General features: G+C 32.4%; 1 protein-coding gene across 2 annotated transcripts; it reads right to left on the bottom strand.

The window, feature by feature from the left end:
• Window positions 1–112: 112 nt before the first annotated feature.
• On the bottom strand, window positions 113–3,705 carry LOC145630097 (receptor-like protein EIX2). 2 transcript variants are annotated; one of them, XM_081682339.1, is made up of 4 exons: window positions 3,326–3,705; window positions 730–1,504; window positions 547–603; window positions 113–457 (listed from the first exon to the last, which is right to left on the bottom strand). In XM_081682339.1, the coding sequence occupies exons 1-2, from the start codon at window positions 3,639–3,641 to the stop codon at window positions 732–734; spliced, it is 1,089 nt and encodes a 362-aa protein (XP_081538465.1). In that variant the 5' UTR covers window positions 3,642–3,705; the 3' UTR covers window positions 113–457; window positions 547–603; window positions 730–731. The 2 variants fall into 2 exon arrangements, with proteins under 2 accessions (XP_081538465.1, XP_081538464.1); XM_081682338.1 differs by lacking the exon at window positions 3,326–3,705 and having other exon boundaries at window positions 730–2,320.
• Window positions 3,706–12,202: the final 8,497 nt, after the last annotated feature.

Genomic DNA, 12,202 nt, shown 5'->3' on the forward strand with positions numbered 1-12,202 from the left:
TACCTCCATATAATGAGCATTTGTTTAATATTGTTGTATACGAATGAGTTTAGAATTATTGTTTGTTTAAGATGTACTGATGTAGGAGCTGAGACACTATAAAAAGGCTAGATTTGAAGCGAACTTAAAAATTCATTTTTATAGATGCATACTAGTTCAAGTAGATTGTAACTAGCCTTAACATTTATAAAGTATGCAGACAAGTTAACCTTAAACTCGCTAGATTGTGGGCTAAGCCACTGGAAAACAGAGATAGAAACTTAGAAAGTACTGTTTATTACAAGAGCATACACATAGACATAGCCCTCTAATAAGTGCAACACTTACACATTCTACTTGCACACAACAGCTACATAAAGTACATATAATTATTATCGACTTGTTACAACACAATGTAAACAATGGTCTTTTCTTGTTCAAGCCACTGATCGGAAGCCCAACAAATACGAGAATGACACTGCCAAATTAGACAGGAGAAGAAAATTGATTAGGCCATAAACTGATAATAGAATTATTAGTCAGGGAAAAGATAAGTAATAACATTACCTAATAAATATAGGATGAAAATGATGAACAACATAATGCACCAGATAAAGAATTCTCCTGTACAAAAAAAAAAAAAAAAAAAAAAAAAAAAAAAAAAAAGAAGACGGAAACTGAATATTCATTGCTTGGCTGAGTTAGTAATGTACCAATAGTGAAAATATGAAACAATAAAAAGTACTATACCTTCAATCTTTTCTCCAAATTTTGGCTACATTCACAACCACCATGACATAAATCTTGTCTTTGATGTCGCCAAAGAAGCTGAAAAAAGCATGTCTCCATGATCTTTTCACCACTAAAGTTCCGCAAACTCCCCAAAATCCAACAATAAATCCGAGCACCACGCTGATGCACAGCCCTAGATAAAAATTATCATGTCCATGCTCCTCTTGATGGATGATATTTCCTCCTGTGGGTGATTCATCACCGGCACATTTTTGAAGTGGTTCCCCACAAAGCAACGGGTTTCCCATGTACGATGAAGGATCAAAGCCTTGCAGTTGAGTGCCGAATGGAATCCTCCCAGACAAGTTGTTGTTCGACAAATCTAAGGTTCCAAGAAAACTCACATCGGCAAGGCTTGCAGGTATAACTCCAGACAGGTGATTGTTTGATAAATCCAGAAGTTCTAATGAAGTAAGCTGCCCAATGTTTGACGGAATTCTTCCGGACAACTTGTTCCTTGATAAATCGAGGGACAGTAACTTGGTAAGATTTGAGATTACATCTGGAATTTCTCCTTCTAGCTCATTATTTGACATATCAATATAATTCACTAGTCCTAATAATTTTTCTCCAAATCTTTGCTCTACTCTTTTCCACTCAATTATTGCAGCTTCCTTCAACAACCCAATGAAGTGATCATCTTCACCAACGTCAATAGCTTGAGACACTTCTAATTCGTATGATGACACGTTCATCATGGCTGTAAAATTATATAAGCAATTTGGAATAGTGCCTGATATGCGGTTCATGGCAACATCCAACATGTGAAGATAGGATAATTGACAAAGGCTTAAAGGCAATTTTCCAAAAAACTTGTTACGACGTAAGTTAAGAAAAGCGAGATATGGAAAAGCACTTCCAATGCTTGGTGGTATATAGCCAGTTAAAGTATTATACCCAACATCTAGAAATATTAAGCTTGTACAGTTCAACATTGAAACAGGGAACTCTCCTGAAAAGCTATTATTTTGCAAGTGTAAATATTGGAGTTGTGTTAGGTCACCAATGGATGTTGGTATTTTTCCAGAGAATTTATTGTTTTCCAAGTTCAAATATTCGAGTTGATCCATTTTCATCAAACAGTTTGGAAGCTTTCCACACAACAAGTTGTTTGATAGATCAATCTCTAAAAGCATTGAATTAGCTATTCTTGGACACAATAGCAGAGAGGCATCCGAAAACATGTTATCGTTCAGACGTATTGACCGAACATTTTTATCTCCAACAAAAGATGAGATTGATCCCTCAAAGTAGTTTGAGCTCAAGTCAATAACTTTGAGGGTCTCAAAGGATGTTGATAAATTAGGGAGCACCCCATGAATCATATTGTGAGACATGTTTACATATCTTAGATTGGACGACAATGATTTTGTCCAAAAGGCAAGAGGAAGTTCACCAGAAATTTGAGCACTGGATATATCAAGGTAGGAGAAATTAGTTTGAGTTATAAGCCATTTTGGGAAGGAAGGGCCCAACTTGCAAGATCTCAAATTTATAAAGTTCAACTGAAAGCAGGGAATCCAATTTTGATTGATGTCAAGCACCAGTGCCGAATTATCTGATAAGTCTAATGTTCTCAACCGTGAGAGATTAAAGAAGTGATTGTGGTTGAGAGTAGCTTTTAAGGAATTAAAAGAAACATCCAAAATCTCAAGCATAGCAAGTTGCCCAATACCTTGACTGATTGTTCCATTCAGATTATTATGAGAAAGATGTAATTCTTTAATTGATGAAAAAGTATTAATCAAGTTCGGAATAGAGCCCCAGAATTGATTCATACTCAAATCCAGATGCTCCAGACGTGACTTGTTCGCACACCCACGTGATAGAGCTTGGAAGGCATTTAAAAGGGGGCCATTAAGTTTATTGCCAAAGAATGAGAGTATTCTCAAGGCCCTCAAGTTTGAAAAAGTAATAGGAATGGAACCTTCAAATTGATTACCAGAGAGGCCAAGATATGAAAGGGACTGCATGTACTTCCCAATTGAATTTGGAATAGGCCCTGAAAGTGAGTTCCAAGAAAGGTCAAGATATTCAAGTTGGTCACCATTTCTACTTAAATTGAACAACCACTTGAATATCGAAGAGTCACTGAAAAGATTTTTCGAAAGGCTTACAACACGAAGAGAGGATGAGGAATTGATGTATGAAAGTGATGATGATGAAATTGTAGCAGCAGGAAGCTCACAATCATCCAAGTAAAGTTTTCTAAGGGAAGGAAGATTGTTGATGGTTTGGAACCAATCGGTGGCTTCACTAAGATTACTTTTACTAAGGTGGATTTCTCTCAACAATGTAAGATGGGACAGCCACTGCAAGCTTTTAGCAGTGAGAAGGTAATACCCAAGATTAGAACTGAGATCAAGATATGCTAATTTGGAAAGGTTTCCAAGTTGGGGAGGAATTTCACCAAAAAAGCCAGTTTTAGAGATACTGAGGTGTTCTAAATTTATGAGTGAATCAATGGATTTAGGTATAGTCTGGTTGAAATCAATGTTACTGAGTTTCAAATACTTCAAATGAGTTAACTCAAATATGGAGGGATCCAACTTACCTTCCAAACAGAACATGTATTCATATTTTCTATCAGCTTGAAGATGAAGCATGATAACATGGCCAGTGCGATTGCTGCAGCGGACGCCGCGCCAATTGCAGCAGTCTTCTATGACTCCCCAGGAAGAGAGAAGGCCACAATAATCAGATTCAATTCCTTCCTTAAATCGAAGCAGAGCTTTTCTCTCACGGTCGATACACTTGATGCTACTATGCTCACCATAGCCAGTCTCGACAACATGACTGGAGTAGCATAGCAACACAAGCCAACAAAGTATGATCATGTATATTATAATAAAATATTGTGGCGTTTTCATTGTTGAATTGCACTTTTGTTTTTGATAATTTTAAAAGAAAAGGAAGGGGATTAACTTGATAATTTTAAAAGAAAAGGAAGGGGATTAACGGATGAAAAACATAAAGTGATCTTTTTTATACGAGTAGAGTTCGTATATCATCCCTTGAATGGGAACTCATTGTGTCACGCTCAAAGTCAACATTTAATGAATCTTGAAAAGTCTAAAAATACACAGCGTAAAAGTGTTTCTTTCATTTTTAAGAAAATATTATTCATGCATGATACAAACATCCAGAAGATTTTTTTTTCTTGTCTTAATGGCCCAAATATTAGTGTCAAAACTTAATTAATGCTTTATTACAAGGCACGAAATCTAATGTATATATACTTTGAGTTGAAAGTTATACAAAATCACACTTCGTATGTAAATGTGGTTTATTAGGGAATTAAAGATTATAAAAGAGAAAGTAAATCAATAGTTTATATGAAGGAGAGAATTATTAAAAAGTGTAGAGAACCAATTTAAATTAGAAGAGTTGCACTTAAAAGAAGGCTAATTTAACAAGTTTTGCATTTAATAAAACAGATGTACATGTACATTATACACATTATACATTTAACCAATAACTGTTACTTCGTAATATGGATGAGGCAGTATTGTGCATCATGTCGTCCTGGCTATGAGAAATTATGGAGTTATGGTTCTATGTAGATATACTGCAACAAGAGTTATACGCAGTAGTAAATTAATTTAGTGTTAAGAATAATTTATAAATGTGAACTAACTTGTTTTAAAAAAATTAGTCTTTGACCCTTTGGTGTTCATCTAACGAGGATCAAGCTACTGAAACTTCCTAATTATGGCCCACTGACAGTGCTAATTTAGTCGACTTAAATTGGGGTAGAGTTGTGTGTGTATAGTCAAAAGCAATTAAACTTTGACCCAAAAATTGACAATGACGCAAAATATTAGGGACAAGTGGGACTGTGGGAGTGTATTAGATATAGTGTATTAGATATATTATGGCTAAAAATAACATTGGTGAACATGAAAAATCCCTGTTTTTCATTGAGAAACAAAATTTGTTTCCTTTTGGGGCATTTTCGTAAATAAATTAACAACTTTTTCATTATTGTGGATCCACAATTGAATAAAGTTGTTGGTTTATTTATGAAAATGTCATGTAAGAATGTTAAATTGATTAGGGCTCAAAGCTTAGAGACCCTCATTCATTCATTCATCATATATAGTACATAGTTTCCTAAGGAATATCAAAAGAAATCTCCAAGATAATTATACCTATAAACTAGGAAACTAAATATACGATAAATATGTAACAGATATGAGATAAATATTTTCCTAATATTCCTAACACCTCCCCCCCCCCCCCTCAAGTTGGAGCGGATGGATTGAAGATGCCCAACTTTGCTAAGAAAAAGATCAAACTGCGATTTGCCGAGTGCTTTTGTGAAAATGTCGGCCAATTGCTCATAGGCAGGAACATAGGATGGATTGATTAACCCTTCTGTAATAGCATCTCGAACGAAGTGACAGTCAACTTCAATATGCTTTGTTCGTTCATGGAAAACCGGATTCTTTGCAATGTGCAAAGCAGACTGACTATCACAAAATAGTTTGATAGTCTTAGGATGTTGCACACCCAAGCTTTTAAGGAGCCCTTTTAACCACTTCAACTTAGACCTGGCAATCCTGACCCGACCCGATTGACCCGACCCGAATGACCCGACCCGTAACCTGAAGTTGACCCGAAATCATTGACCCGAAAATGACCCGAACTCGAACTAACCTGACTCGACCTGAACCCGACCCGAAATGGAGTTGACCCGAACATGACCCGATGACCCGAAATGACCCGACTCGAATGACCTGACCCGAACTTGACCCGACCCGAAATGACCCGAAACCCGAAGTGACCCGACCCAATTTTAACCCGAATTGACCCAAATAATAAGAGAATAGGATGAAATGGTGAACTACTTGTTTTAAGGCTTCTTTATTTTCTAAGTAATAGGTACTCACGATTTTTTTTTTTTAACGATTTTACTTTATTTTTCCAACTATTTTTTTTTAAGTGAATTTATTTTGGTGACCCAACACAAACTTGACCCGAATAGACCCAACCTGAGTTGACTCGACCCGAAATTGACCCGACTCAAAATTGACCCGAAAATTGAGCTTAAATATTGACCCGACCCGAAAAGACTCGACCCGAACTTAACCCGACCCGAACTTGACCTGACCCGAACTTGACCCGAAGTGCTGATCTGAATTTGACTCGAAACCTGAGTCGACCCGACTCGACCCGAACCCGACCCGAACATTTGATGACCCGAACTTGACCCGACCCGAACCCGACCCGAATGACCTGTTTGCCAAGACTACTTCAACTCATGAGTAATAATGGCCATAGAGCGATAATCCGCATCTGCAGAATTAGTAGCTACAGTTTTCTGCTTTTTGGTTTTCCAAGAGATAGTTTAGAGACCCTCATTCATTCATTCATCATATATAGTACATAGTTTCCTAAGGAATATCAAAAGATATCTCAAGATAATTATACCTATAAACTAGGAAACTAAATATACGATAAATATGTAAAAGATATGAGATAAATATTTTCCTAATATTCCTAACAAAGAAACAAATTTTGTTTTGTTTCTCACTACTCTTTCCGTGTTTTTTTAAGTGTTACACTTTTCATTTCCGGCCGTGTTTTTTTAAGTGTTACACTTCCTTTTTTGGCAAAAAGTTACATTAAAATATTATATATCTCTTCTCTCATGGTCCCCACCCAAATCCACTACTACTTTTTTATTATATCTTTCCTCTCACATTCATTACTTTTTAATAAATTATTAACCTCACTATCTTTCTTTTACAATTTTTTAATACTCCAACTACCCCACTTACCTCTTATTTTATTTAAGTCAATTAAATTGCCTAAAACTCTGTGCCGGTCAAAGTGTAACAATTAAAAAAACAAGGAGGAAGTATGAGAAATTGGGGCATCCCGGTGAAAATGTTTGACTACTGCATTTGAAAATAAATACCAAAGAAGTTTGAAAAATCAAGTATTTTTAAAAAGTAGGCAAAATTTAATTAAATTAGAATTGAACAATTCTTGGCCTGTGATCTAAAGTGACCCGACCAAAATGACCATGACCCGAAGTGGCCCGACTCCGACCCGATTGACTGGTCTAATCCTATGATGTGTGTGCCTACTGACTTTTCAAAGTCGTCTTGCCGTTTGATTTGGTTCATGACAACATTGAATTTCAAAGTCTTCTCACCGTTTGTTTTGGTTCATGACTTACTGACTTTTCTTTTCAAATGTAACTAGTGTTAGGCCCGGGCAATGCCCCGAGTTACTGCATTATATTTATGATAAAAATCTTTATTAATATTTATTTTTGATTGAATGACATGTAATATGGTATTAGCTTAGTGGCTAACACGTTGAAATTTAAACTTGAGGTTGTTGGTTCAAATCTTATAAGAACCATGTTTTTAGACATGGAGTGAAAATTAGATTAAATGAGGAAAGCGCCACGTGACACCTAAACTTCTTTAGGAATGCCTTGAGGAGATCGCCACGTGCCACCTAAATTCTATAGGAACGCCTTTTAATATATAGTATAGATGTTTCGAACTTCCAATGAACACATGTACATAATGGAGTACTAGCTATCAAGCTTATTCCTAACTCACTCTTACAAGTACACAACCACTAACGCAAAATTGTGGTACCTCAATTAAGGACCTAGAGAAAAAATTTTAAGTTAAAGATTCCATAAATAAATAAAAATAAAAACAAACATTAGTTAAACCTCCCATGCATTCCTAAATCAATTCCAATTAAAAAAAACAAAAATGGATTATACGTAGTATATGTAAGCATCAGGGTTGTATTATTACTTTATTAGTTTATTACCATTTACCAATATACAATGAGCATTTGTTTAATCGGTAAAATATGCCAGATTGAATTGGTAGATAATGTCTCCATGTGATTAGTATGATTAGTTAATTACCATTATTTTTATCATCTTCAAGTAAAGTGTATATAACAAATAAAAAGTCTTTACTTTGAAACTAGGTTAAGTTTCATGCCATGCACGATTATAATTAACTTTACAATAAAAATTATAAAGATTTTCTTCTGAGGGGAATAAGTTTGGTTGTTAAATTAACAATAATTTATTCAAAAAAAAATATTTGAGACAAATAACTTGAATTTTAATTTATACCAAATGCGTAAAGGTTATTATTTTGAATTATTTTATAAAAAAATAATTTAGTAATAGAAATTTAGAAGCTATTAGGTTTAATATAAGAAAATGAAATTATAAGCTTAGGTTAGTACCCGTATATGTCTTTAAAAAAAAAGTTAGTACCCATATACGAACTCATATACATTCGTCCTTATATTTTTGTTGACACACTTTGACCGACATTAAATGAAAATTTAGTTGATTTTATATTACTTTAGGATAATTAGTATTCCGTAATCAATTTTTAAAAAATATATTCATAGTGAGTAGTAGCGGTTTTTATTTTAATTTTAATAATCATATTGCATAAAATGTGTAGAGTAATTAGATTGAAGTTTTCAATATATGTTGAGTTAAAATTGTAACACCCCCAAATCTCCCTCTACGTAAATACTATATTTATACGTATACAAATACTGTAGAGATAGACTTGGGCGTATTACCGCCACGTGAAAACGTAAGGCTTAATTAATTACTCAAATTGCAGCGGAAAAATAACTAACTTTTATTAATAATAGGAGTAACCATAATAACTGTTTCAAAATAAACTAATAAAAACTTGTCCATAAATAAAATTAATTCCTAACTATGTGATCCCAATCCCGACTCTAGTATGCGCACGAACAACTTCACACCTGAAACCAAAACAAAAAGGAAAACAGATTAGCAAAAACGCTAAGTACGTGTAAGTGCAAGGCATGTAAATACTTTTATTAGACAAACATACTTTTGAAATAACCCATTAAATTTAATTGTCACAAGTCAATTTCCAAAATTAAACTTTCCAAAAATAATTAAACCTTCCAAGGGTAGTAATATTCATCAATAAAAGCTTTCCAAACCAATAGATTTTCAATTTATAAACTTCTCAATTTTTGATATATTCCTAAACCAATTTTCCTCACCTAAGTGTGCACACCCCCCAAGCAAGTTATACTATACTCGAGGAAAGACCAGATCATACAAAGCTCATGGTCTTACTTAACCAGTCCCGGGTAGAGGGACAATTAAAATACCAAATACTCAGGCCCATAATGAGCTGCAAATTAATTGAATCAAGTAATTTATAAATCAACAACTTTTATTAAATAGATCAACACTTTTAAAGATTAAACCGTTAAATCGTGAAATTATATATTTCAACTTATTATGAAAATCGTTAACTTAAAAATTCATATGTTTACTCAAACAATCATCCAAACAAACATTTACCAAAACACGCATTGTATCAAGGGCCTAGCCACCTATACGTACCTTGATCACGAGAACAATTAAGGTACGATCACTAAACTTGACCACGATCGAGGGACTCCTCCTACACAATTAAAATAACCTTAATTAATATAAGGTTAACAAAATTAACACAAAACTATAAATAATACTCCACTAGTGCATGAACTACCAAACTATTAACTTATAAACCAATCCTTTAAAATGATGATTCTTAGTACGTATAATTTGTACATTAAAACTATAACATTAATAAAAGTATAATAGTATTATCTTTAGGGTAGTAGTAAAAAAAAAAAATAGTAGTATTATGGATACATAAAAAAAAATCAAGTTATAATAAGTAGAAGGGTGCGTAGCACCTTAGCTTGCGGCAACGATATTAATATGGGTCAGCACAAGTTGTTGACGAGAGAAGAGTAGTGTATGGTTGGGAGAAATGGTGGTTTGGTTGAGCACAAGAAAGGAATAGAGGAGGGCTTGAGATTGAGAGTAGAGAAAAGAGTTTTCTGATTTTTGGTGTGAGGAATTTGTGAAGTGTTGAGGGTCTATTTATAGTGTTTAAGGGGTAGTAAGATAGAGTTAAAGGAGGGTTGAGATAAGTATGGGAACATGATAAATGTAAGTTTGTTAAATGAATATGAGTAAAATTTAGTCTAGGTTAATTCATGTGGGAAAATACAATGGAAATGATTAGGGATGGAAGTAGGATAGATGCTAATATGGTTAAGATAAATTAAGAGAAATTAAGGGATTTAATTTAAAATAGGATAATGATAACAATGGCTTCATAACTACTCAAAACTCACGGCCCTTTCATTTCTTTTTTTTTTTTTTTTTTTTTTCTAAATAAAAAACGAAAATCATTCTTAAATAAATAAAATAATTAGATTTGATAATTAAATCAAGTTAAAATATATAGATAATATCAAAACTAAGATTTGTTGTAATTCATGAGATAATAATTAAGCTAAAGTTGTTGAGTATTATTAAGATAAAATCCGGAAAATAAAATTAAAAACGGAATATAACGGTAATTAATAAAGTATGGACCGACCAAGATCATAATTTAGAAATATTTAATTATTTCAATTAATTAAAGAAATTACTAATTAAGAAAATATTTCCAAAAATTAGGGGTATTACAAAAATATTTTACACTATTCATGTGTCATCATTTACTTAATTTATTTTATCAATATACAATATAAATATGATAATATAATATGTTGTTGGATTTGTCATATTGTCTGCTTATATATATATATATATATATATATATATATATATATATATATATATATATATTTAATAATCTCTAATAAAATATGTTGATAATTAAAGTTGTGTCTCGGCAAATGTGCAAATCCAATTCTAGTCTATAAAAAACGGAGGGAGTATAATATAATAAAATAATTTTGTTCAGTTGTTTGTATAGACGTTGTGTATAATTTTAAGATTCATACAAATTACGCTACCAAACTGATTTTTCTATTTTTAATTAAAATAAATTTTATTGCCAAATGATTAGGGGTGTCCATAATTCGGATAAAAACCGAAATCCAATCCAATCCAAACCGAATTATCAATTCGGATCGGATCCAAACTTTAAATCGGATCGGATAAGATTGAGATTTTTTGGAAATTCGAATTTTCGGATTGGATTGGATTGACCCTAATTGGATCCAATTCAAACCGAAATCCGAATTATAAAATTAAGCTTGTATAAATATGGATTTCTGTATATTTTGAAGTTTAGCTCAAATACTTACTACTACATAAAATAAATTAGAGAGACTTTGTATTAATTAATTAATGACTGAATTGACGTTGAACTATTTATTTTAATCGTGATTTTGAAGACTTTTATTTATAGTAAAGCTTTATTTTTATAATTGTATTAGACGCTAAAAAATAATGTATTATAATTCGGATTTTCAGATCGGATCCAAATAACCGAATTTTAATTCGGATTGGATCGGATTGGATCAAGAGAGAAATTCGGATCGGATTGGATCAAGAGAGAAATTCGGATCGGATCGGATTGGAAAATTGAAAACCGAATTATATTTCGGATTGGATCGGATTTGGACTAAATCCAAACCGAAAACCGAACGGACACCCCTTGGAGGAAAAAATTGATACTCCTTAATATTATAATAATCTTGGACAATGATATATTTCAATACCTTATTTTTAATCTATGTTTGTAAATTTGTAACGAAAAGATTAATAGTATATAGAATATATGTTAAAAAATATATATATTAATTGAGTATGATTGGATTAGATATGTTTTCAAAATAGAAATAAGTATTATTGTAGCTTATAAAATGGAAGTCATTAAAATTTGGCAAAAAAAAAAAAAAAAAAAAAAAAAAAAAAAAAAAAAAGTGCAAAAAGGAGGGAAAATTATTAATGACATTGTGACAAGTGTTATTGTAGATTCGCTTTTAGTATAGGTTAATTGATGATTGTATCCACTACAGAATTCTTAAGTTAACAATATTTGTAAAGATTATATCTCACTTAATGCTATTATAAATTAAAAAATACCGTCTAAAAAGAGCAAAAATATAAATTTTACATGATGAGAAGGACTACTAATGTAAAGAATAATCAGACTTTCTTCCAATCCTCTAATAGTCTAATGGTATGCATGCTTCTCCATTGAAGGTCAAATTTTAAATTTTAACCGTAAATTATTCTCAATATAAATATTGTTATCTTCATTTAAATATATATTTCGTGAAATATTAAGGAAAAATGGTCAAAAAGGTCATTTTAAGAGGTCGACTTTATGGTAAAGGTCTTTGTATTAAAAAAAATTGCGGCAAATAAGGTCCTTTTATCACAAGTGAGTTGTAAATAGGGTCCTTTAACCGGATTCCGGTCAGTGACTTTTTTTCCAACCAAAAATACATTTAAAAATTCTTTTTTAAAAATTCTTTTCCCACTTTTTCGGGATTATTATATTCAACCCACATTATATTAACAACAAAGTTTTCACTTGATGTGAATATGTGATTCAAATTTCTTTAATTTTAATGGGACGGA

This window comes from Chenopodium album, chromosome 5, assembly GCF_948465745.1.
Source record: "Chenopodium album chromosome 5, dcCheAlbu1.1, whole genome shotgun sequence".
In the NCBI taxonomy this organism is placed as follows: domain Eukaryota; kingdom Viridiplantae; phylum Streptophyta; class Magnoliopsida; order Caryophyllales; family Amaranthaceae; genus Chenopodium; species Chenopodium album.

Coding starts and splice junctions, on each gene's coding strand:
- LOC145630097 (XM_081682338.1), bottom strand. CDS start 2,108: ATGTCTCACAATATGATTCATGGGGTGCTCCCTAATTTATCAACATCC.